The sequence below is a fragment of the Dioscorea cayenensis genome, chromosome 13 (genome assembly GCF_009730915.1).
Source record: "Dioscorea cayenensis subsp. rotundata cultivar TDr96_F1 chromosome 13, TDr96_F1_v2_PseudoChromosome.rev07_lg8_w22 25.fasta, whole genome shotgun sequence".
Lineage (NCBI taxonomy): Eukaryota > Viridiplantae > Streptophyta > Magnoliopsida > Dioscoreales > Dioscoreaceae > Dioscorea > Dioscorea cayenensis.
The window spans coordinates 2,711,660-2,739,000 of record NC_052483.1 but is presented as its reverse complement, the minus strand read 5'-3'; the positions used below and the strand labels follow the sequence as shown (position 1 = coordinate 2,739,000).

Below are 27,341 nucleotides of genomic sequence, written 5' to 3'. Positions count from 1 at the left end.
AGTATTCAAAGCTCAAGTTCCAGCCAACCAAACCAACATCATTAATCTCCTGGTATATATTTATACAATCAAGTCTCAAAGATTGGAACTCACAATAAACATCAATTAATTAAAAGCATAATAAAGAGGTTCAATGAAACCAATACATCCTAGGGTTCACAAATACCCAAGTACCCACTAGGGGTTTAGCTCTCCATGGAGCTAGATACAATCAATAAAATTGAATGTAAAAATAAAGCATCCATAGAAAACCCCCTCATTAGTCATGGCGATGGTCTTGTGGAGAGTCCTCTACTCGTCGCAAGGGTCCCTTTGTCCGGCCTAGGATACACCTCGCCGGATCGGTGCCGACGAAAGCTCTCCCACTAACCTTCTTCCAAACGGCGCGCGATGTTGGAGCTGTAGAACCTCTCCAAAGGTCTAGCCAATACCTCTCAAAACCTTAGCCGCCGCCCTCTCTCAAGTTGGGGAAAAGATGGAGAAAAAAATGCTGAAAACGGGGCTGAAATCGGCTTTTAAAGGGCTGGAATCAGGAATCCACACACCCGTGTGAGCGCTCATGTGGATTTTTCACACGCCCGTGTGGATTCTCTGTTTTCTTGTGTTCTCGGCCTGCTGTGAACAGTGCTGGTATAGTATTCTTGCTGTAGTTTTTGCAACAGTACCCTACTACAGTACTGGTCTGAAATACTCCCGAATCCATGCTTTCATCGAGGTAACGTAAACGAACATATGTTTACGTCGTGGATCGCTTTGCTTCTTCAATAACAAACATATTGGTGGAGATCTTGTTCTATATGCACATGCTTGAATGTGACTGCCCTTGTACCCCTCCAAATAGTTGTGCTAACTCGAATATGAGGAGGTTGGCACACATTTCCGCATCTCGAACCAGACCTATGTCTTCGCGTTTGAACCTTAGTAAGATTTCCTCCAAATTGGTGCATTACGACCCACATTGGCTTCTTTCTCTCATAATCGGTCTCACAACCCTACCTGCATGAAAGTAATATAAATACACACATATTAGTGTTAAAACCTGAGAAAAGTAATGCTCAACACAAGGAAAGAACACTTCGTGTTCTTATCGCACAAGCGCTTATCAAACTCCCCCACACTTAAGCTTTTGGTTGTCCTCAAGCAAAAATTAAAACATTAAATGCATAGATGAAGGAGACATTGGAAGTGCTTGGCCTTAGGTTCAGCAAAGTATACAAAGAGTGCATTCTACAAGTACGGGAAATTTCAACACTAAATACGAAAAATTAATGCTCTAGTTAAAAACTTGAATCAAAAAGGACGACAAACCCGAAATCGTGTAAGTGTGTGAACTCACTCAAGTCAACTCAAAGTATACTCGGCAAAGTTCTACGTACAAGCGACTTATTTATCTACAAAATGTGACAAAAATTCAAAAAGGGTAGTAGCTTCACACATCCTCTAAGGTAGCCCTTTCCAAAGCGGCCGCTAAGGTGGCTTTCACACTTTCTAGGTGATAGCTCTTTCTACCGGGGTGGTAGCTTTCACACATCCCATGAGATAGCTATTTCTCTCATTAGGGCATAACTAGTATCCAACTTATGAGAGTAGCTTCATACATCATAGGTGGTAGCTCTTTCCTCCCAACAAGCACAACTAAACAACAAAGCTATTTTGTTCTTTCTTTTCATTTTTCCATTTGTTTTAACACAAGAAACAACTATAACTAGTCCCTTATACATCAAACATGAGTTTCCAAAAGAGTTCAAAGAGTGAGTAGTGCAACAAGTGTCAATCGGGCAAAAATTCCTAGAAATTCAAGTAAAAACTAGAGCATGAAAACATCCAATGTTAAAAATTCTCCTAAACTCAAGAATACAATCAATGCAATTAAGGTGAACCGCCATTGGCTATGTGAGCATGTATATCAATCAAAACTAGTATAAAAGAGATGTGTTCACTATGAAACTCCCCCCCACACTTAAGTTGTACATTGTCCCCAATGTACACATGCAAGCTCATTCATAATGTAAATCAATTAAATTCAGATGTGGGAGAAGCACTCAAAACAATACTCCACTGACTCCTAGTGTTGCATTTGATGGAGTTAAGTCCTTGGGAGTGTTGTTCCAACGGGTTGTGAAGCTCACACGGCCAAGTGCCGAAACACCTTGGCCGTGCACATGACAAAGTCTCAATTCCCATGATGACAAGATCATTTGCACGCATACACGAGGGGGCTCAGTGAAGCTCAATAAAAACAAACACAACTGGAGTATATAAAAGATAAGACAATGAATACAACTAGAGATACAAAATGAAAATAAACTCAGAAGGAAAGTCCTTTATGAGTATACAAGTCCAAAATAAAATGCGGAAGTAAAAGACGAGGAAAATAAAATCAAGTGTCGATGTCGCGCTCTGGCTCTGCTGCTGCTGATGCTGGTGATGAAGTACATGCTGGGTCATCTGGTGCCGGAATAGGGGATGAAGGTGCCAGAGAAACCGATGGGACCTGAGGAGTCCTCGGCCGTAGGACAAATGATGAGCCGATGTCTCACTCTAAGATCTATTGTAATGTGTCGAGACGTGCCATGAACTCCGTATACTGTGCAGCCTGGGTAGCCTAAATATCGGCAATCTCTGCTCGGGCCTCTACTACCTCTGTCCGTATCACCCCCACAGCGCTCTCGAGCCTCTCAAAGCGATCCTGGGATCGAGATGGTGAAAACATGCACATGAGAGGTGGGTCCTCTGTCACCGGAGGTGCCTCGGTCTCCATATGTGCTGACTGAGGCTCGGGGGCAGGCTAGGAAGCCTCGGCATCATCTTCCTCCTCCTCGGCTATCTCTGGGACTGGTAGAACCAGAGTATAAACCCCCGTCTGAACCCTACGGACCATGCCCATCAATCTCATCGTCTCTAGGCTCAGGGGCGTAGGTATACTCGTCTTCTCGGCCCCGCGAATCACGCCCAAGAGACCTATACCCAGAGCTAATCTCGTAATGTATGGACCCGAGAAGATCACTCACAATCTGGCATAGTGGCCTTGATGTCGAATGTACTCAGCGATGATGTGCCCTAGATGGATCGGTGTGTGCTGCATCATCGAATACAAGTACAGAAGCTCCTGCCGGCTCAGAACGCCAGTGCTATCACCACGGCCATTCACCGACCTGCTCATGATGGCATGTAGATATCGGTACGCAGGTCGAGAAAGTCACATGGTCTTGGACACCCCCGGCTCATACTGGCCCTAACCACATAATACTCTGTAAGCTCTCTGTGGGGTCAGAGCTCCAGGATAATCTGTCAGTAACTGAGAGTACTCCTCAGTATCTGTAAATGCCTCCTCGTACAAGCCGAGCCGAATTGAAAACTGAGTGATACTCAGACTATAGTGATGTCCAAGTGCTCTGAACTGAACTATGTCGAGGTCGTCGAATCTCGCATAGGATCTGTAGAACTCTAATGATGACAGAATCTCCAGTGTAAGCTCCCGGATGGCTGGCTCTCTAATTGACAATAACTGCCTCCAACCACCCATTGAAACGAGATCCTCGACCTCATCAGCGAACTCATCCCCCTGCTGCAAATATCTCAATATACTCGTGTCCAAGAATCGAGTCTGTCCGAACCGAAATCTTGACAGACGCTCAAAACAAACCTGATGCTCGGGGATAGTGAATCTCATGCTCTCGGACTCAGGAGATGACTCTCGTGGACGCTTATCAGCTTGCTTCTTTGACCTGAGTGCCCTAGTCTGCAAAAATTGAAAGAGAATTGATCAAACCAGTTAATTAAACTTAGCTGTAGAAATCCACACGGTCGTGCGGAATTTCCTCACGCCCGTGTGGATCGACGAGCCGTGAACAAACGCACGACCACGCTTCAAACTCCACAAATTCACCATTACAACACTTTTACTTCGTTCTAAATAAAAATAATCATTCTAATTGAAGAAATAAAGTATTCTTGACTAGTTTCATCGATGAAAATCATGAATTTGTGAAGGAAATCAAAGATAGGGCTTACCGTTGAGATGAGAAAGCTTTAAAAATGGCCGGAAAACCAAGCAAAATCCTTCCAAATTGACGATATGAGGTCGGGAAACAATGTAGGAGTGCTCTTAGACAATTAGAGGATATTAGGGTGAAGAGAAACGATAATCCTTTTAAAAGGACTCGTGCCTCTTGGAGTTCTGTACCACACGGCTGTCCGGAAATTACACACGCCCGTGTACCTCTATAGGAAAGCTTCACAGGGGCAGGTGCACGCCCCTGTGTGCTATAGGGAAAACACTCACTACCTCTGAACGCAAATACACGGGCGTGTGAGAAATACCCACGCTCGTGCGCCCGACCCACAGGGTCAGCCGCACGCCCCTATGGCTGCTCTGGACATCCGAAAAAAATTGCTAAGTGTTCTGCACACCCGTGTGAAAATTCCGCACGGGCGTGGCCATTCTTACGCCCAACTCACAGGGGCAAGCGCACGCCCCTGTGACTTCTCGGGATGAACAGAGCTCCTCTACAGAGATTCGCACGGGCGTACGGAAATTACCCACGCCCGTGCGATTTTCACAAGGTCGCCCACAGGGGCGAGTCCACGCCCCTGTGTGCTTTCGGGAAAATCTGTCAATCTCTACAGGAATTCACATGCCCGTGCGGAAATTACCCACGGGCGTGTGAGGATTGCATGGTCGTTCACAGGGGCAAGTCCACGCCCCTGTGCCTTCTTTGGATGAGCTCGTAATACAATACCACCGGCGTGTGTTAATTCCACACGCCCGTGTGTTTTCTCTGGATGCCTTAGAAAATTCTGCAGGCTCTGCAGAAAATTTCTTAACATGTTTACACACTCAGAGCCTACCCCAATATGCACTTTAAACCAGTGAAAAGCATGAGAAATAGCTCAAACGACCAAAACTTCACCAAATTCACATGAAAACACACAATGAACTTGAAAACCCACGATACAATCACAGCAGAAATATAAAACATTAAGACACCAACACTCAACAATTTATGCAAGCAACACTAAACTACCAAATTAAGAAAATAGTAAACACTTGGGTTGCCTCCTAATAAGCGCTTGTTTAACGTCACTTAGCTTGACGTACCTTGTCTTACCTCACGGGGGCTCATAGATGAAAGTTGCCCTCTTACCCATGGCTTGGAAACATGATAAGAAAAATCTCTTGAGGCTAGAGGGTGAATTGTGGGGCTTGGGACCGCCTAGCAATGATTCACCCAGTTTGTTCGGTTCACGCATGTCTCCAACAGCCTTGGAGCGTTTCCAGTGGCGTCTCCTAGCACTCTTCAATTTCCGGAGCACCTTCTTCAAGATCCCCGGAGTAGATGGTACTTCTTCCGTCGAACAAAGCATCATTATTTCTTCATTGTCCTATTCTTGGTCGAACAAGCCTTCGTATGGATCCGGATTGAACATTTTCTGCATGTATTCAGCAACAATCTCATCAGTAGCGTCTAGAAAATACAAAGTATCATCAAAATCAAGAGAATGCCACATGGCTTCAGCAAGGAGGTATGTGAGCTTGTCATCTCCAACTCTCAAAGTTAGCTCTCCGCCGTCCATGTCAATCAATGCCTTGGAAGTCCACAAAAACGGCCTCCCAAGTATCAAGAGTACATCCGTATCCTCATCGACGTCTAGGACTACGAAGTCTATAGGAAATATATACTTGTCCACCTTGACAAGCACATCTTCAATGATACCCCTCAAATGTCTCACCGTTTAATCCGCCAATTGCAAAGTAATCCGGGTAGGCCTAGGCTCGCCCAAGCCTAGCTTTTAAAAAAAGGTGTATGGCATGACGTTGATACTGGCCCCTGAGTCCGCCAATGCCATTTCTTCACCTAGATTGCCAATATTACACGGAATGATGAAGCTTCCCGGGTCTTTCTTCTTGTTCGGCATGTTTTTTTGCAAAACCGCCGAGAAAGATGCATCTAAAATCACTGAAGCACTCTCCTCTAACTTCCTTTTGTTGGTCAACAAGTTTTTTAAGAATTTTGCATACTTAGGCATTTGGGTCAATGCCTTAACAAAAGGAATATTAATGTGGAGTTGCTTGAACAAACTCAGGAACTTCTTGTACTGTTCATCCCCTTAGTTATTCTTCAATCTAGAGGGATAAGGGATTCATGGATTCAAAGGTGGGGGTGCCACCTCTTTCTCTTTACTTGCTCCCTTCTCAACCTCTATAACCTCGGGTGCATGTTCAGTTGGCTTCTCACTCGGAAACTTACCCTCAACCTCACGACCACTTCTCAAAGTGATCGCTTTCACATGCTCTGTAGGGTTGGTCTCGGTATTACTCGGTAAGCTTCCATGTGGCCTTTCCGATAGAGACTTCGCAATCTGCCCCACTTGATTTTTAAGATTATGCAAAGAGGTTGTATGGTTGCGAAGTTTAGCCTCAACTGATTGAAATGTTGTATTTGACGAATGCACAAACCTAGTTAAGGTCTTCCCCTAATCGTTCATTCGGGTCTCCAAACCGGAAACTCTGTTTTCCATGTTTGGGGCTTGCTATTGTTGTTGGAAACCCGGTGGCCCTATGGCCTTTTGTGGACCTTGGTTGCTCCACGAGAAATTAGGATGACTCTTCCAACCCGGATTGTAGGTATTGCTGTATGGATTTCCTTGATTCCTCATGCCATTACCGACAAAATCGACGTTCTTAACCGAAGATGCAACATCAATAGATATCAGGCAATCGGAGGGAGCATGTCCTCCACCACACCCGGTGCAAGTAATCACGGCCGCCAACGAAGTTAAAAGATCTAACTTTTTACTCAATAATTCCATTTCAGCCGCCAATGAAGTCACTGCATCTATCTCATGGAGACCGGCCACCTTTTTCTTCTCCCTGGCATTCCATTGGTAGCTGTTTAACCCCATTTCTTCAATTAATTGACGGGCCTCACCGAGGGTCTTGTTACCTAAGGTACCTCCTGCTGCCACATCCAAGAGTTGCCTTGTACTAGGATTCAGATAGTTGTAAAAGGTTTGAACAATCATCCACTCCGAGTATCCGTGTTGCGGCCACTTTCTCAGGAGCTCCTTGAACCTTTCCCACTTCTCAAATAGAGACTCCAATTCCAACTGTACAAAGGACGAGATCTCATTCCTAAGCTTTGCGGATTTTTCGGGAGAGAAATAACGGCCAAGAAAAGCTTCTACCATCTCCTCCCATGTGGTAATTGATGCTTTAGGTAATGAGTGTAGCCACTGCTTCACTCTCCCTTTCAAGGAAAATGGGAAGGCTCTCAACTTGATGGTATCATCCGTTACCCCATTTATCTTCAGCATATCACACACCTCAAGAAAGTTCTCTATATGACTGTTTGGATCCTCATCGGCCAAACCATTGAACTGTACGGATTGCTGCAACATGTGGATTAATGGCGGCTTCAGCTCGAAGTTCTGAGCTGTAATCGGGGATATGCACAATGCTCGATTGTGTCCCCAATACTGAAGGTCTGGCATAATCGGATAATGTCCGCTGCTGCTCATTCTTTTCTGCCATGTTTTCAGATTCTTCTACTTCCAAATCAGCTAGATTAGACTGTTCTTGCACAGGTTCTTTCCCTTTTCTTCTAAGTGTATGTTCAAGCTCGGGATCTCCTTCAATCAGTATGGAGGGGTTTCCTCGGGTCATAACCTGGAGCTGCACCCAAAAAGAAAGAAAAAGAAACCAGAACGATGATAGAATAAGAAAATATGAAATAGAATGAATAAATGAATAGCTAAGAAAATAAAGTGCAAAGTATCTCTAAACGCCTACTCCCCGGCAACGGCGCCAAAAACTTGACACGTCCATATATGCGTGTAAACTGCAAGTGCACGAGTGTCGAAGTAATAATCCCAGATGAGTGGGTATCGTATCCACAGAGAGTAGGGAATAAAGACACTTGAGTTGTTTCTTAACTAATGTGGAAAATGAATAGTGATAAGTCTGACAAAATATGAAATAACGAAAATAAAAACAAGAAGATAGAAGGCACAAGTAAAGGAGAAGGTAAGGCAATCGATAAATATGGGGTACCCGGATATTGATCCGCTTAAGACAATCGTTTCAAGTGCAAGAACCCTCTGTTATACTTCCTAATTGATGCAATAATGAGTCATGAAAATCCTTAATTACATGATCCCAAATCTAAGTTCAACCATGCCTAACTCTATACATGTCCCAGAGGAAAGATTGAATAACCTCTCAACCTCGCACTCGCATAGAATTGCAATGAGCTCTAGGGATTCCAAGTGATAAACCATATTCCTATGTATAAACCTAACCCTTTGGTCCAGGTGAAAGATCCCTAGCCACAATTAAGCCTTAGATACTAAAATCACTTCAACGCTTCGCTCCGTTGCACTCACAACTAAGCCCCAGCGGAAGGTCATCCCTTAGACCATTCACTCTACTATGGCCGCAAAGAACTCTTGGAATGTAGAGGTAGGATAGATCACACCGGAAGGGAAAGGGGACGCTCCGCTACCTCTCGACTCACCCTCTCAACCCTCTCCAATCTAGCTTTGTCTAACTCTCATGGTGTGTCACTCACTCATAAGAGTTGCCAAGAAGAACTCTCAACCCTAGTGTCACTCTAAGGGAGCATTCAAACAATCAAGTCTCCAAGATTGGAATTCATAATAAGCATCAATTAATTGAAAGCATAATAAAGAGGTTTAATGAAACGAATACATCCTAGGGTTCACAAATACCCAAGTACCCACTAGGGGTTTAGCTCTTCATGGAGCTAGATACAATCAATGAAATCGAATGTAAAAATAAAGCATCCATAGAAAACCCCTCGTTAGTCATGGTGATGGTCTTGTGGAGAGTTCTCTACTCGTCGCAAGGGTCCCTTTGTCCGGCCTAGGATACACCTTGCCGGATCGGTGCCGACGAAAGCTCTCCCACTAACTTTCTTCCAAACGGCGTGCAATGTCAAAGCCGTAGAACCTCTCCAAAGCCCTAGCCAATACCTCTCAAAACCCTAGCCGCCGCCCTCTCTCAAGTTGGGGAAAAGATGGGGAAAAAATACTGAAATCGGGGCTGAAATCGGCTTTTAAAGGGCTGGAATCGGGAATCCACACACCTGTGTGAGCGCCCCTGTGGATTTTTCACACGGACGTGTGGAATTTCCACACGCCCGTGTGGATTCTCTGTTTTCTTGTTTTCTCGGCCGGCTGTGAACAGTGCTGGTACAGTATTCTTGCCACATTTTTGCTACAGTACCCTACTACAGTACCTGCCCAAAATACTCCCGAATCCATGCTTTCATCGAGGTAACGCAAACGAGCACATGTTTACGTCGTGGATTGCTTTGCGTCTTCAATAATGGACATGTTGGTGGAGATCTTGTTCTATATGCACAAGTCGGAATGCTTGAATGTGACTGCCCTTGTGCCCTCCAAATAGTTGTGCTCACTCGAATACGAGGAGGTTGGCACACATTCCCACATCTCGAACCCGACATATGTTTTCGCGTTTGAACCTTAACAAGATTTCCTCCAAATTGGTGCATTATGACCCACATTGGCTTCTTTCTCTCATAATCGGTCTCACAACCCTACCTGCATGAAAGTAACATAAATACACACATATTAGCGTTAAAACCCGAGAAAAGTAATGCTCAACACAAGGAAAGAACACTTCGTATTCTTATTGCACAAGCACTTATCAAGCAACAAATACCTCCTTTTGAATCTCACCATTCAAGAATACTGAATTGATATCAAAATGGAACACTCTCCAATCTACTTGAGCAGCAAGTGCAAGCACAAGTCTGACTATCTCTAACCTTGCTACTAGAAAAAACACTTTATCATAGTCAACTCCAAGTTGTTGTGAGTAACCCTTGGCTACCACCAGTGCTTTGAGTCTCTACATTTAGCCCTTTGTATCAAATTTGGTCTTGCATATCCATTTCAGACCTACTGCTTTCTTCCCAATTAGCAACTCTGATAGGGATGCAAGTGTACATACCGATCGCGTAACAAAGTATGTGTAAAAGCATAATGCTGGTCCACAGGGAAGAAAGTGAATACTAGTAGTAACCCTAAACCCGAAATATAGCCTAAATGATCGAATATTGTGTGTCTAAACAAAAGCAAGAAAGGATAAGAAATATGGAAAAATAGTAAGAGAGAAGTGAAGGAAGAAAGCGATGTCCGGGTATAACATCCCTCTAGAGTTATAAAGTGTAGGACAAATGTTGTTTATGCTTGTAATCCTATTCAAACCGAGAGGTTTCCAAAATTATACTAAACTCTGATTTCTCAAGCGTAGAGTAACTAAATTGTTGCAAAGCTGATACAGACATCCACACAATCGCATTAACTCTCTAAGAAATCTTACTGTGAGCTAATGTCAATATCTTAAGTAGATAATCTCCTCTAAAGAGAGATTACCCATAATCCGAGTACATAGCAGAAATGCTATTTCTCCTAAAATCCACTTCACATGATTGCAAAGAGCACGGAGATCATCACAAACCCACTCAGAAAGATTGCGGGAGATAAAATCTCCAAAGTACCCTAACTATAGGTGTACTCACTATCCTTTCGAATTACGACAAGTCTATGATAGGTGGGAATTTCTTCTCGTCACATAGCATACCAAACATGATAACTAAAGCTTTTGCCTCAATAGCAACCAAGCATTCAAACACGCAATTAGATTCAAATAGAAATGATTGCAATTAAGAAAACAATCAAAGCATCAAAGATCCAACAACCAATGTCAAAAGTATAAACCTTAGAGTTCAACTATGCCCAAACATCTACAAATTAGCATTCCATTAATGGAGGACAAGCATCCAAGATACAAATAATAGGAGGAAATTAAACATGAAAGCCATAAAAATTCCATTCTCAATTGTGCCAATAAAGAATCATCGGAGAAGCCCTAGGATAGCTTCCATGCACGCCGCCGAGGTGAGCTTCATGGCTACAATCTCTAATCCCCTTGAATGTGGATCCAAATCTCCCTTCAAATAGCCCTTTAAGTGCTGGAGATCTGGCTCCTATCTTTCCAAACTTTGCGTCCAAGAAACACCCAAAAGAAAAACCAAAGATGCACTAAAATCCTCATCAATTCTATTTATACCCAATTGCTTACGGGCTACTTACAAGGGTAAGGACGTGCCTGTTGTGGGATCGAAAATACGCGTCTAGTATCATGAAAAGACACCAGACAATATATCAAAGCACAAATATCATATTTGTTTTGTGTGGGTTCTTTCATTCCTAATAGAGTCAAGCCTCTATTATTAATTACCCTAGATTAGAAATCTTAGGAACCTCCGATTAAGGACAAAAAAATACAAGTAAGAGCAAGAAGATTTGCGAATTATAAAACCTGTTATTTTATTATATAAATATATTTATTACATCACTTATATGTATATATATATATATATTGTTTTTTATCACCGCTGCCTGTGCCTTGTCACTGCGTTGCGTGGCTTATTGCCGTCTTGAAATGAATAAGTCACTACTATCTATGCCTTATCATCGCATTACATGCTTTGCTGTTGTATGCGGTAGGCATCTCATTATCGCTTTGAAATTTATTATTGCCTTTGGGTTGAAAATTTTAATCATTGACTAACCCCTGATGCTACTTTGGATATAAGGAAATGTTGTTCAAATACTGAACAATACCAAGCCTGATATATATATATATATATACGTACTTGTATTCTTTCTCTTATGGTAGGCCTGCACTCTGGGATGTATTCTCATATGCATTGTGATGCATTCTGCCAGACATGTATGCATGCCTTCTCATTATATATATATATATATATATATATATATATATATATTTGCATGCTTCCTCATGAATTTGCATGCAAACTCTTCATCGTTCATCATTTTTTTATTTATTATTTTTTTTTTTACATATATGTCTTTTTCATGATGGGCCCATATTTTTTTTTTGATTATTTATTTTGATTATTATTTTTGCATGTATATATGTTTTTTATGGTGGGCCCACTATATTTTTATTCCATACTTTTTTCGTTTCTCATTTCATGAACGTAGGCATTTTGCTATTTTTATTGTTATTATTTTTTGTTTTCATGCACGTATACTATGCATGCCTTTATATATATATATATATATATATTTTAATAGTGGCCACCTCTTTATGCATGTCTGTATATTTGAATGCTCATACGACATGTTTTCTCAAATATATTTAATACTTTTCATTTTATTTTATTTTATTTTTTGCATCATTTCCCATTTTTTTGTTTGCATGCTTCTCATTATTTCATTCATCATTTTTATATGCCATGCATGTTTCTTTTATTTATTTATTTATTTTTGCTTTTCATCTCATATACATGCGTCCCTGCACGTTGTTTTTTTTAGACCGCCACCATCATCCTAACATCATCATCGAGCATCATTAATATGCATGCATGCTTATCTACTCGTACATTGAGATTTATTTACTCTTTTTAAATGGTGGCACTGAATTTTTTTATTTTTTATTTTTATATTTTTTTAAATACATAAGCGTGTCATCCACAAACCCGTATATCAAAATTCTGAATTTTTTTTATAGCAAACAGAAAGTTTTTTTTTAATACCAATAAATGCCCTTATTTTAACATCTTCTAAAATAGCTTTACATCAATCCTGTTTTACAAACTTTGGCCTTTCTTAGTTTTGAAGAAAAAAAAAATAAGAGCAGCAGCCGGCAAATGAACACTCGAATGGCATGTTAATGTGTATAGAAAATCCTACTTAAATTCAACCTTCTAAGTCAAATTCATCAAGAATGTATCTTCACTATCTCAGAAGCCCTTCACTTGCTTGTCATCTACTAATTCTTTGATGACATCTACCGGTATAACCGCAAGACGGTTCTTATGATCAAAAACTGCAGGCTTTTATTATTCAATTGCTTTTTAGGTGTTAGCCTTTGGTTTTCATTTTTACGCTTTGGAGTCCGAGTGATGCCAAGCCGGTCCCTAAACCTACACGTGCACTATTGACTGATTCATTTGTCGGCACGAGTACCATTTGATGTAGATCCCGATCCCGATCCGAGTACTAGGTTCCTTGTCATGTTCGTTCGGTTGAGCTTGGGTTGTGCTCGCTCCCGGGTTGATAATGTTGAGCGGATGTGCAAGTTGTGGCAAAGCTTGGGTAGGAACAGTTGGGCGCATTTGGTGGCCTCTTGCTCGCTTTCTTTCAGTACTTGTCTCTGCGACTCTAGTCGCCCTGTTCATCGACTCCCCTTCCACGGGGAAGAGCCTTGTTGATCATAGATGAATTAATGGATTGGTTGACTGATGACCTATTGGGCCTTCCAGAACCCAGAGACGCAGCCTAGAATGCCTATACAAGCTCGGGATGAGCCCTCAAGAAATCTACGGCTTCTTGAGCAGAAGCTGCATTCACCGCCTGCCCTTTTCGCCTACGGACATTTGCCTCTCGCTCTCGGAGTTGAAATGTCTTTATCCAGTTTTCTGAGTCACGAGTCCTTGAATCCTCTTCTCCAAGTTGCTTAACAAGTATATCGTAAGTTTTCTTTTCATTCTGGAGAGAGAGTTTGTAGGTACCCATACAGTTGAATGCAATTGCAAGAGCATGATAGCAAACTGCAGTTTGAATATGCTTTGAGCTAAGAAGCCGTTCATTCTTTTTCAGTGCTTCTTGCAAGTACCTGAGTGTAGTATCCATTTTCCCGATATCCTGGTACATCATAGCAACGTTTATAAAAGTCGCTGCAACATCAGGATGATCAGGTCCAGACGATAGGCTAAGTAATAGTAATGTGCGAGACATGTGCCGCAGCACTAATTCTATTTGATTGAGGCCATGATAAAATAGAGCCATGTTTCCATAGCTGTGTGCAGTGTCAAGGTGGTCAAGACCGAGACAGCGTTCGTTTATGATTAGCTCTTTGTGCTGTTGCATGATGGCCCCATCAATGTCACCCGCATGATAGAGAACCATAGCAAGATATCTACAACAACTAGCGACTTCTCGATGCATGGGTCCAGTAACTTGTTGAAATAGTGCAAAGGCTTCGGAGAATAGGACATATGCTTCACTTAACATTCCTTCAGCCAATCGAGCTTTTCCTGTATCCATGAGATCTCTTGCGTAGTGGGAACATAAATCTAATCCGATGAGATCACTTTTGACTAGTTGACAACTGTTCCATAATGACAAAATATGCATCAAGACGTTTCTTCGTTCTGTGATGGTCTATCTTATCACCAATAATACTCATCAATTTGCACAAGGCTTCAATATCTTCACCATTAGGACTCTGGTGTCCATCCAACAAGGTCTGAATGCAACACAACATTATCCCTTCTGTCAACAATCTGGGTTGAGAGAAACGGGGAGGCATGACGAAGAAGCAGCAGCAACATCATGCACTGTTGGCAACATCAACGGCAGTAACATCAACTTTTCTTCTTACTTTTTTTTTGTCCTCGTTTCCTTCTTTTTTTTTCAGATTGATTTTTTTTTAAAATCTTCTCTTTTATTTTATTTTATTTTTTTTTTGCCAATCTCCCTAGCCTCCTCTTCTCTCCAGGTTCATGTGATAGCTCCTATGATCTGCAACTCCTGCGTCTTCTCAACGGCGGCACGGCCACCATGATTGTGAGCGGCGGCTACAGGTAATGCAGTGACAATAGTATCAAGCGACAACATCATCAAGCGGCGGCGACGGCAGGCAGTAAGAATTAGTGAATATTGGACATGGTTGGCAGCATTATTTCAGCTATTCAACCATGTCCGCGACCTCTTTGATAGGCGGCAGTGAGCGACATCGATCGCGAGCGACATGAAAAATTCTCTTCTCCTTTTTAATATTTTTATATATATATATATATCTCTATATGTGGTAGCATAGGGGAAAAGATAAGAACCTTCAAGCTTTTTTTTTTAAGAGCGATCTCAGTTTTTTTCTTTTCTTTCCCCCTTTTAAAAGAATTTTTTCCCTTCTTATCATTATCCCCCGATCATCTCGTTCTTACCCTAACCTCCCATGAAATCCCAGCAAATCAAACCCGTGCAGCGGATCGAAATAGGATAAGATTTTCATTTTTTTTTAAATTTAAATTTATATGTATAAATTTTAATTAATTAATTAATTTTTTTTAATTAATTAAGAAAATTTTATCATTATTATTATTTATTTTTTATCTTTTATTTATTTATTTTTATTTTTTTTCCTTATTTTGTTTTATTTTATTATTATTATTATTATTTAATTAATTTCAAATTTGAAATTTGAAATTCAAATTTTTTTTCTTTTTAACATTTATTTTAATAATTTTTTTTAAAAAAAATTAATTAAATATTATTATTATTTATTTATTTTATTTAATTTTTGTATTTTTTTATTTTTAATTTTTTTATTATTATTTTTATTTATTATATTATTTTTTTTGTTATTTCGTTTTATTTTATTGTTTTTTTTAATTAATTTCAAATTCGAAATTTGAAATATAAATTTTTTTATTTTTTATTTTTTTTTTGTTTGTCCCCCTTCTTTCACGCGAGATCCCCTCATAATCATAACCTGGACTAAATCAGAAGAGGATAAGATTTTATTTTAAAAATATAAATTTTAATTTTAATTTTAATTTTTTGTTAAAATTATTTTTTATTACTATTATTATTATTTTAATTATTATTATCATTATTTATTATTATTATTTATTTATTTATTTTGAAATCCAATTTGCCTCGGGATATGTGTTTGGATGTCTCGGTATTTGTACTTTCTCAAATCGCCTCGAGATATGTTTTCAGGCTTTATGAAATTTAGGATTGCCTCGGGATATATGTTTGGCTATCCTAAAATCTGCGATTGCCTCGAGATATGTGCTCTCAAGGGCAATTTTATAATTTGCATTTATGCCTCGACATATGCTCTCAAGGGCAATTATGTAATTTTGCATTTATGCCACGAGATATGTTCTCAATGGCAATTTTTTTTCTTTAAAAATTTTCTCTTTTTAAATTTTCATTTTACCTCGAGATATGTCCTCAAGGATATATATATATATATATATATATTTTGTATTTTTGCATTTATGCCTTGAGATATGTTCTCAAAGGCAATTTTGTAATTTGGTATTTTTGCCTCGAGATCTGTGCTCTCGGCTGATCTTGTGATTTAAATATTTTAGATCGCCTCGAGATCTGTGCTCTCGGTTGATTTTGTGATTTGAATATTTTAGATCGCCTTGAGATCTGTGCTCTCGGCTGATCTTATGATTTAGATCGCCTTGAGATCTGTGCTCTCGGCTGATCTTGTGATTTAAATATTTTAGATCACCTCGAGATTTGTGCTCTCGGTTGATCTTATCATTTGAATGTTTTAGATTATCTCTAAAATGTCTTTTAGACTTATCTTGAATATATCCAAATATAATGAAATTTATTTATTTGAACCATATGTTGTCTTAATTCGATTATGATTTGTATGTAATAATTTTTTTATTCGATTTGAGTCACGACATGCAATTTTTTTACATAAACACCTGTAAGGGAGCTAGAGAAGATAGTCGCAAGCCTTACGGGACCACTTACGATCGTAAGCCATGTCCATAAGGTCTTCTATTTGTGTTACGGTCCAGCTTATGGCCGTAAGCACTGAATCGTTAACTTCACTTTGTTGCTTCTTGTGACTGCCCTTACTGTCGTAAGCTGTGGTCCTAAACTCCTTTGGATGGTACTTACGGGCATCCTTACGGGCGTAAGCCTTACCCGTAAGGTTCTCTAATTTGGCTCTAGATCTCTCTTATGAGCATATATAACCATGCCCCCAAGGTTCTCTGGAATTGACTTACAGTTGTTAGGTTAGCCAGAAGATTCCCGTAGGCCACCCAGTTTGCCTTGTCTTTGTTCAAATGATGTCGAGAGAGCTCCAACTTCATCGTTTAAGATCTAAGATGCTTCTTTTAGCTTTCCCTCATCCTGAAATGCTACTGTAAGCCTGAGAATGTGAACCACACTATATTTAGCATTAAATTCCACAATATGACTCTAATTCATGCCAAATGAATGTACAAAGTGATATAAAATATATGAATGTTGTATACTCATCAAGCTCACATAATTCCCATGTGTTGTTGCTTGTAATTGATGCAATCTTTGCATCCATGGCCTCTTACCATTCTTTCACCTTTACAACTTCACTGAAATCCACAGGGTCAGCAACATGCAATACAAATGAGCATGTATTATAGACATCCGACAGCAGTTAGATCTTCCTTGGTGGTGAACCATTAGTTGGTGCTACTTTAGGGACTGAACTTTTTTCAGTTGATTTGTGACTATGAGATAATTTACATCTTGCCTCATCACTCGTACCGCCATTGCCATATGAATTTCTGGTGCTGATCATAGAGTCTTCCAACACACCTTCTACCGCAATTTATGGCTCAATCTCATTGCCCGTCTCCTACTTCCAGCAACTACCTTAATGAAAAATAACATCTCTACTAATAATCACCTTGCCAGTGGTTGGATTAAATAGTTTACAGGCCTTAGATTCTGAACAATAACCAATAAACAGACATTTCTCAGACTTCTCATTAAGTTTTTGATGCTTGTGAGAAGGTATAAGAGCAAACACAACACACCCAAATACTCTGAGATGACTCACAGTTGGTTTAACTCCATTCCAAGCCTCGTATGGAGTTTTGTTACTCACTGCCTGAGTCAGTGATCTGTTGATGATGTATATGGCTGTTGAAACCACCTTTCCCCAGAACTTGAGTGGATGATTGCCGCACTTGAGTAAGCTTTGAGCCATCTCGACCAATGCCCTATTATTGCGCTCCACCACGCCGAGATTCTGTGGCGTATAGGGTGTTGTGAATTCCTTTCTAATGTCGAGATTCTCACAGTACTTCTGGAACTCTAGTGGGGAGAACTCCCCACCACGATCGCTCCTTACTGCTTTGACTTTCTTCCCAATTTGTCTTTCCACAAGAGCATGGAAGTATCGAAAGTTCTTGAAAGCTTCAGACTTGCTCTTGAAAGAATACCCCACACCACTTGCTTAAATCATCAACAATCACATAAAAATACATGTTTCCTCCCAGAGTTTCTTCACTCATGCGTCCATAGAGATCCATGTGCACCAATTGAAGATAATCAGTGGCTCTTCGTGATGCACCAAAAAGAAAACTAGCTCTTGTTTGCATGGACAAAGTGCACCCTTCACACTAAGTACTATCCTTCATTTTAGGCATTCCATGCACCATTTTCTTTTGAGCAAGAGTTTCAAGCTCATATAATTTAAATGTCCATACCATAGGTGCTCGAGTTCAGTTTGAGATTGGCTTCTTACTGCAATATTCAACCTCCCAATATGAGTCACATTGAGTGGAAGCATATTGTTCTTCGACCTTTGAATTGAGATGACTTGGGCCTTCGTATGATCATCATTAATGATGCATATGTCACCCTTAAACACAACAGAATACCCCTTGGTCAGTAATTACCCTATACTAAGATCATTATGGGCCAAACCTAGGATGAAACTGCACTCCTTGAAGCTGCTTATGCTCTCCAGACTGAGTGCTCTTTAGAAACCCAAGCTTTGTGGAGTTTTTGAACCATGACTGGTGTTAAAGCAAACCTACAAAAAAATAATGTGATTTTTTTTAGATGTAAAGTATTTTTTTTTTATTCTGTAATTTTGAGAAATGAATAGACTTATTAAATATTGTAAATATATATGTTCTTCTATTTTTTTTTCCATTTAATATCGCATTTTTATTTTGGTATTACGGTAAAATTAGTTTATAGATTTATGACTTAACGATGGAATTAATCTTAAATCATAGTACCATATAATGGTCACACATCTCTTTGATTAAACACATTAAATAGGATTTCCTCAATGTATGCAAGTTAATGTACTTAAATTGTTATAAAGATTTATTCATATATATATATATATATAGCCACTGACCTTTATCTTGCTACATATGTAAAAACATTAATGCATAAACTAGTCGCATGAGTGCATGCAACTGTTTGTGTTTCATTATACCAAGCGAGTCCCACGTAGGTGCACCCGTGATGAAGCTAATTTTAACAATTAACTTTTTACCTCCATAAAAATAAAACAATGATAATAATAATAATAATAATAATAATAATAATAATAATAATAATAATAATAATAAATAATAAATAAGGACAATTCATTTAGCATTCACCAAGAACTATAAGACCATGATCCCTGCTAATTGAGCTTGATCCCTGTGCAGATTGTTTTGGGTCATTTTTTTTCTTTTATCTTCTATTTTATTATCTTTAGTATTTTATATTTGAATCTTTTAATCATTTTGAAGGTGATAACTTTAAGCAGAAAAATGTATGTATATATATTATATAATTAAAAAATTTTAAAGAAGGCATGAAAAAGGAAATTTGTTGTTTGTTGCTTTTTAGTTTTTTTGCAATGCATTAGTATCCATTTTTCAAAAAAAAAAAACTTGATTATGATATCAGTAATTGTTCGAAAAAATAAATTATATATTATGTGATAATTTAATTTTTATGATATCATTTTATGGTAAAAAAAATTACATCAAATGAGGTGAAAAAGACAAATCCATGCACTGTTACACATGCTTCAAATGAGTTACAAGTCTTTGGTCCTCCGAACATATTAATATGGCTGTTTCCAAATTTGTAGTCTTTGGACATGGGTGCGTTAAATGTCATTGACCAAATAGATATATTGCTCCACATCTCACACTTCATAATATTTCCCATTCAGTCCAAATATATTTATATAATAATTAAAAATTCCAATTTTATTTATACTTATTTTGAATTTTTAAAAAAATTGAGAAAAAAGTGATGGCGATTGGGATGTCGTGAGTAGAGAAGACTTGGCAGGGCGGGTGTACTGGTTGTTGGCTGATGTTGAACTTTCAACTGATGGATTATACAGATTTTCTTCAAAATATTATTTTCATAATTTTTAAAAAATCTTAGGTGAAAATGTATACATGAAGCTTTTTTTACTTTGTGTAATTAACTCAAAAAATATTTTGTAATGAAAGTACACAAATAGTGTAAAATTCTTACATTTTGCTAGTACTCAAAATACATTACAGTTTAATTCATAACATGTCAATAATGTTCAATGAAATTAAATTTAGTATATTTTTGAATGTAATGAAAATTTATGTTTTTGATTTACAGGTTAAGCAAATTTATTTATTATTAATAGTGGAAAAAAATAAAATTCAATTTAATTAAATGAACAAATTTAGAGGTGGTTATAACCACCTCTAAAAGTATGAACATGCAAGAAATTATAAACAATAGAGGCGGTTATAACCGCCTTTTACCATTTATAATTTTTTTAGAGGTGGTTATAACCACCTCTAAAAACTATTGAGGATTAATGAAAAATTTAATAGTTATTGAGGCGGTTATAACCGCCTCTACTAATAAATTTTTTTAGAGGCGGTTATAACCGCCTCTAAAAACTATTAAATAGTAATGAAAACTTATATTATAGAGGCGGTTATAACCGCCTCTAAAACTATGAAAACTTAGTAGTTATAGAGGCGGTTATAACCGCCTCTAATCTTGTTATTAAAAACCGCTTCCGTAGATAAAATTTACCCCAACGGTTGGTACAAACCGGCTCTAAAGTGTAGAGCCGGCTTGATACAAACCGCCTCTATAGGGCTTGAAAACCGCCTCAAAAACACTTTTTTTTTTTGTAGTGACATATATATATATATATATATATATATATATTTATATTTAACTGATATTGTTCATGAAAGGGCTAAAATGATGCATTTCATGGTTTATGGCCAAATAACATGTGATTTTTTTTTCTTTTTGCAATTTTGAAAAAAACTTATTATCCTTCCAATTTTTTGAAAACGGGCATAGAAACTTGTTTTTCAACGAATTTTTATATCCCAATCAGTTGATATCTAATCAACTAATTTTTTTATTTTTGGCCTTACAAGCTCACCTAGCCATGAGCAAGTTGTTAGTGGACAGACGAGTTCATCTCAACTTGTAGTGGTGGAGATGAACTTACTCGACCATAATCAAGGACACCCTTAAGCTTGCCTTTGCCCTGTGAGTCATGCATGAGCTTGTTTGGAATCAACATTTTGTTTTTGTTTTTTTTTTAAAGAAAACATCTTCGGAATTTACGAGTTCAAGACCTTCTATAGACCGAGTGTCAGGTTGTTGGAAAGGGAATTTGACATGTTATAGCAGAGAGAAAATCTAATCATTTACTATATTTTTAATTTTTCTTGTTTTAAATGTTATTTTCGAAAGTTGAGGATTAAATGGTTCTTTAAAAAAAAATAAAATTGGTTAAAGTAATTTTATTAACATATTTATGCTAGTCAAAAATAAAAATAAAAATAAAAATATTTATTTAATTTAAAGATAAAAAAACCTTATATTTAATTTTAAAAAAATTAACATAATTTATATTTTTTGAAATTAAAAGATCCAAATAAATATTTAATTATAGTTTAGCAATCAATTATAAATTATTATCATTTTTTAACAATGAGAGCAGTGATAATAAACTATTGTTTAAAAAATAAGGACTTAAAAGTTAAAGTGGAATTTCAAATTTTCTTCAACAGTTCTCTCATTTGTTTTTTTAACAATAATGATATTTAGGATGAATTAGTAGTCCAAATGATGTGATGCCAAGTTGGCATCGATATCATCATTCTTTCTCTCTATTTTTTTTATAAAAAAAAGCTTAATTTTTTTTTTATCATCTAAACTTTAGTGCAAACTGTGACCTAGAAACCCCTTATGTCCCTAAATGATAAATTACCCCTTACGTCCCTAAATGATAAAATTAGGATGAATTAGTAGTCCGAATGACGTGATGCCAAGTTGGCATTAATATCATCATCCACATCATTCTCTCTCTATTTTTTTTTAATAAAAAAAGCTTAATTCTTTTTATCATCTAAACTTTAGTGTAAATTGTAACCTAGAAACCCCTTACGTCCCTAAACGATAAATTACAAACCTTAAGGTTTAGGGTTTAGGGTTTAGGTTTTTCGAATTTTAGATATAAGATTTTATAATATTTGGGTTTAAAATTTTTGGGTATTAGGGATTAAATTATAAAGAAAAAATTATTTTTTTTTCAATTAAATCACATTCATGTCATTCGAACTATCAATTCGACCTAAATAGTGTTACTTGTTTTTTAATTCTTTTTTTTTCTTTCCTTTTCCTTTTAAATATATTATTTCTCTCTTTATTTTAGTACATAACACAACACATGAATTAGCCACTTCCTGTCACGCCCTGAACCTTGCTTGTCACACCCGATGCGCCAACAAACGGCCACACACTCATAGTACATAGCACAATAGGCATACAAGGACTCAGTATTAGGATTATGCCCTCATGCCAACGAGAATACTTGTATTAGGGCATTTCATTTATATTATACATTATTATTATTATTAATAGGCATTTATTTTTTATGTTCTTATAAATCTTGTAATGGCATTATAATTAGTTTTGAATATCATAGTCCATGTGTATTAAGTTAAACCTTCTACTCTTTGTGAGATAAAGAAGAGAGCACTAGAAGGGTTTGGTACTTATACACTTAAATAGTTTGCAAATCGGACAATCTTTAATTGGGCGTTAAAAGTTCGTAAGGATTTGTATGACATATACTTTGACAAAGAGTGCTAGTTGAACACTATAGAATAGTGGGAGCATATGTCATAAATACATCATTGGGATTGGTGTATTCAAATATGACTTGCAACAATCTAATCACATAGGATTTACTCTTTGACAGTCAATGATTGAGATTGTTGATTATGATCATATGAGTGGACCGTAGACCTGAGGTTTCATGATCACAATGTACTTGTGACGTTTAGTCTGTTACTAAAGTTGTTAGGCTCAGTTTACCTTTTGGTAGGGTCGACCTCGAAGTGCGACTATGTTGGGCAAGTAGAAATTGTGAGTGACCACCAAGAAGGAATTTGTTATCTCGGAAGTAAACAAGTTAGTATCCTATGTGATTATAAGTATGTGAGATTAGAAGGCCGTGGCCAAAGTAGTCAAACTAATCGTGTGGGACGCGAAGGTTAGTTTGGTAATCTTACTCTACTATATTTATTAGCATACGATCGAGTTCAGTGAGTTTGACAATTACCATGGCTCTCATTCGGTTGTAATACAAGAACGAAGGGTTTATACACATAAGGTAATCATAATCGGAAAGGTTCGTAATGATCTACTAATTCATGTTCAATTGGGTTACAACGTGGGGCCACAGGGCTGGCTAGGTGTCACCCATGTTCTTTGGTATCCTCTCATTGCCAATCAGAATGAACTTAGGGAGTCACCCTTAAAGGGATAACAAATCAGTCTTATTTTGAGTGCATGGGTAAAATTGTCAATTTATAATTACTTCATGGGATGAGTGAAATTATAAATTGGTCTAGGGTTTTTGTCTTAAGTTTAAATTTTGATTTAAATTCGATGGAGTCAAATAGATATATAATCAAAATTATATGAACTCAAAGACAAAAGTGGTTTACATTAGGACTCATATTTCTAATAGAACTTCTATAATAATATTTATCATATTATGAAGGTTCATATTTTGAATAGGACTTCATAACTGAATGATGTTTATCATATTATGAAGGTTCATATTTCGAATAGAACTCATAATTGAATATGTTTATCATGTTTTATAAAGTCTCTATAAATATGACTCATCTCTAACCATAGAATCAATCAATTAATTCTCTAGTGAGAAAAATGCCCAAGTTTTCTCTTCCTCTCTAACCCTAGCCACTATTTGGAGAAGAAGAGGAGATTGCTTCTCTATTCTGGCGTGTGATCTAGAGACGTGGAACTTTCGTTGGGCGCTAAGAGATCAACGACAATCCGAGGGACAAATTCGGCACATCAAAGGAAAATCATTAAAAGTTAATTTTCTATGCCTTTTAATTAAATTACGGTGTTCATTAAAACAATTAGAATATATCACAAATTTATTATTGCTTCTGCATGCTTTTGATGATACTATTTAATTTTTGCGATATTACCTAACACTTAGAACCTACCTCAAGACAAAACATACAATCTAATAGAACTATAAATTTCAAAACCCAAAATCCAAAATATACAAAATTTACAAAATCCAAATCTCAAAGTTTCGATACAGACAAAAATTTGGTCTCCAACTAGACCAAGGACAGATCTGCTACTTGTTTACTCCCACTAAGCTATATACTCTTAATCTAAAAAAAAAAATTAACAACTAAATTATGAGCTTGATAGCTCGGCCAGTAAGTAACCTACTAAACATATTGGGATCATGTGAAATTTTAACAATTTAGAAACAAAACAAACTATATCAGATACTACAAATATTTATCAAAAATAAAGTTTATAAAATCAAAGTGGATCAACAAAATACAATTTAATAACAGACAAAAATATATGTCTCCCAATCACTAAGGACAAAACAAAATATCAGAGATAATTTATTTAAACTCAGTAACCCGAGTCAGATTTTCAAAGCTCATTTGTTTACCCTTGTGACCCGAGTCAGATTATCAGAAACTGTTATTCTTTCACTGACAACATAGTCAGTGTTTAATCCCCAAAGATAGGGTTAGTGTATAGTTAATTGGAGACTGAATAGATTTATGTCAAAATAACTTATTATCTGAAAATCAAACAGAATATCAGGATTCCAGATAGGTCAGTGCAGAACAGAATTTGCTAAATAATTTGTCGAGCAAACATACAAATATACACAATATCACATTTCTTTGTAGTAAAAATAATCCAGTAATATTTAAAACAATTTATAAACATAGTAGTTCAAACATTAACAAATAATTTATAAAATAACAAATAGCTAGTTGAATAATCAAATATGTAACTATATATAATAATCAGAACTTTTAAGGAATAATTTAAATAATAATTAAATGACCAATATATGATATATAAATGATAAAAATAAATTAATAAGATTAGGTAGACCGAAAAATTTGGAAATACAGAAAAACTAAAATTTTATAACCATATATATATGCTAAGATTTATATGTGGTTATTTACTTGGTACCCACTAAAATTTTTAAACCCAAATCGAACTCAATCAACCCTCCGTAAAAAAGACCTATAGACATAAATTCAACTCAAACATAGAACTGATGATAAAATAACCTAACTCCATTTCAAACTATGTAGCTCTACCATCTATAAACTTATAACCATAATTTATGGTTAATACTTAGAACTTAGAAAAAATACTACAAATTACATAGGTACACATACATACAAAAGTATGGGGAATTAGGTAATCAGAAAATGTGATATCTTATACTCGGAAGTGTTGTACAGTGAGATTTTACTAAAACCCCAACTTCATTAAAGCACTAATCCATTCCACATCATGCCAACTTTTATATATATATATATATATATATATATATATATATATATATATATATATATAAAAGGATTTTGTGGGGGCTCGTAGGTATCCGCATTTGCTAACAGTTTAATAGTGGATGTGTTTTTGTTTATATTCGTAGATTCAAAATCTATGGATGTTCTTAGAGTATACATCCTCTCTCTATATATATAAATATATTCCTTTTTTCTTATATCCGTTGGTGCTAATAATTTGAAAGTGGGTGTGTTTTTGTTTAAGTTAGTAGATTTAAAAACGGAGGTTCTTAGAGTACATAACCTCTCTCTCTGTATATATATATATATATATAAATATATCTTTTTTTTCTTATATAACATTTCTTCTCCAATGATAAGAATTTGCATTAAATATTCATGAAGATATCTTCAGCTCAAGCAAAGGAAAGACTTGATAACATCCCAACAGTAATATCCAACACGTGATGAAAAACAATCATAGTACTTCTAATATGATGCTAACACATAAGCTGGTAACAGATATGGCTTGAATGACATCAACAAATCATACAGAACATACACTATATAAAAATGTGTTTGGATACAAAGTTTAAATGCATGTATACTGATCATATACCAACTATTGATCTACAATATATACCCTAACAATAACGCCAACCCAGCCAGTAGACAACAGTTATCACAAAATTCTATTAGAATTCAATTATGAATCTCACCAACAAATTTACCCTGATTTAAATAAATTGATAGAAAGGATGCAAGCAACCTATTTCGACGATAAAAATTGAGCTTTCGATGTAGGGAAAGTCTTCTTATCGTCACCACCGGCATCACCATGTAATAAGAAGAGGAAGATAGGTTTGGTCTCAAGTTTTTTTTAGGTAGGGTGACAATCACCAACTTTCAGGGGTATACGTCAAATAGGGGAATTATCACATGTCCTCACTCTTTTGAAACTAGGAAGCACGGTCAGGGGGAAATCGAACTCGCGTTTCTCCCAAACAGACCTAGGGTACCGCTAGGTCACATACCCTTCGGCAACTGTAATGATTTTTTTTAAAATTTAAAATTTAAATTCAAAGTTAATTAAAAGTTTTAAATTAAAACAAATAATAAATATAATAATATTACTATTAGGTATAAAGGGTGGGGTCCACACTTCCATTAAACAACCCTTCTAACTCTACCTAATTAAAAGGTCACTCATATGAGACATGCATATTTTCATGCTTGACTTGACCTTCATGAACTCAAACAAACCTATATATATATATATAAAAGCTTGGTTGACATACGCATCCATTCAGACACAGTATGCTTCTCTTGACAAGATCCATTCAACTGTCAGGCACTGAGCACATTAACTCCAAATTCAACGACACTTCATAATATATATATATATATATATATATATCAGAAGCTAATTGATGACGAGCCCCACTATGCTATCCTGTCTTAAAAGGTCAAAAAAAGAGACCAGTTCAGCTCAAGCAACCTCCAGGAAATCGATGAAAATTCTCAAGTCTATAAATAAGAACTGAAACCATTCCCATTTCCATACTTCTTCAAACTAAACCTCAATAATCAATATATTCCTTCAAGCTTTGAGAAGAGAGAAAGAGAATTTCTTGCTCATCTGCAATGGGAAAGACATGCTCTTTTCAGTGCAAAGAGGCTGCAAAGTGTGAGCTTGTGGGATTTGAATCTCTCCCAACTTTCCTCAAAGATAATGAGTTCATCTTGAACTACTACCGTTCTGAATGGCCATGGAAGCAAACCATTCTCAGCATCTTCTCAATTCACAATGAAACCCTCAACATCTGGACGTAAGCAACATTCTACACATACATACATATA

The 27,341-nt window shown here is 36.9% G+C and overlaps 2 protein-coding genes and 1 non-coding gene across 4 annotated transcripts in view; 2 read left to right on the top strand and 1 right to left on the bottom strand.

Moving 5' to 3' along the window:
* Positions 1–27,341, top strand: part of LOC120274823 (heptahelical transmembrane protein 4-like) — a 28,339-nt gene continuing 998 nt past the window's right edge. The window contains exon 1 of one of the 2 annotated variants that reach the window (XM_039281358.1): positions 1–52. Coding sequence is in view for 1 of the 2 variants with exons in the window: in XM_039281357.1 (XP_039137291.1) it covers positions 27,126–27,310 (185 nt within the window). In the remaining variant the exon portion in view is untranslated. Of the gene's footprint in view, positions 53–27,109; positions 27,311–27,341 lie in introns of those variants that run through there. The other variant, XM_039281357.1, reaches the window with a different exon arrangement.
* LOC120275025 lies at positions 7,037–7,143 on the top strand. Its single transcript, XR_005541051.1, has one exon. It is a non-coding gene; the product is annotated as a small nucleolar RNA R71 (small nucleolar RNA).
* Positions 13,243–14,127, bottom strand: LOC120274951 (clustered mitochondria protein-like). The gene is given in 1 exon segment (XM_039281489.1): positions 13,243–14,127. A coding segment is annotated over 1 exon segment (885 nt).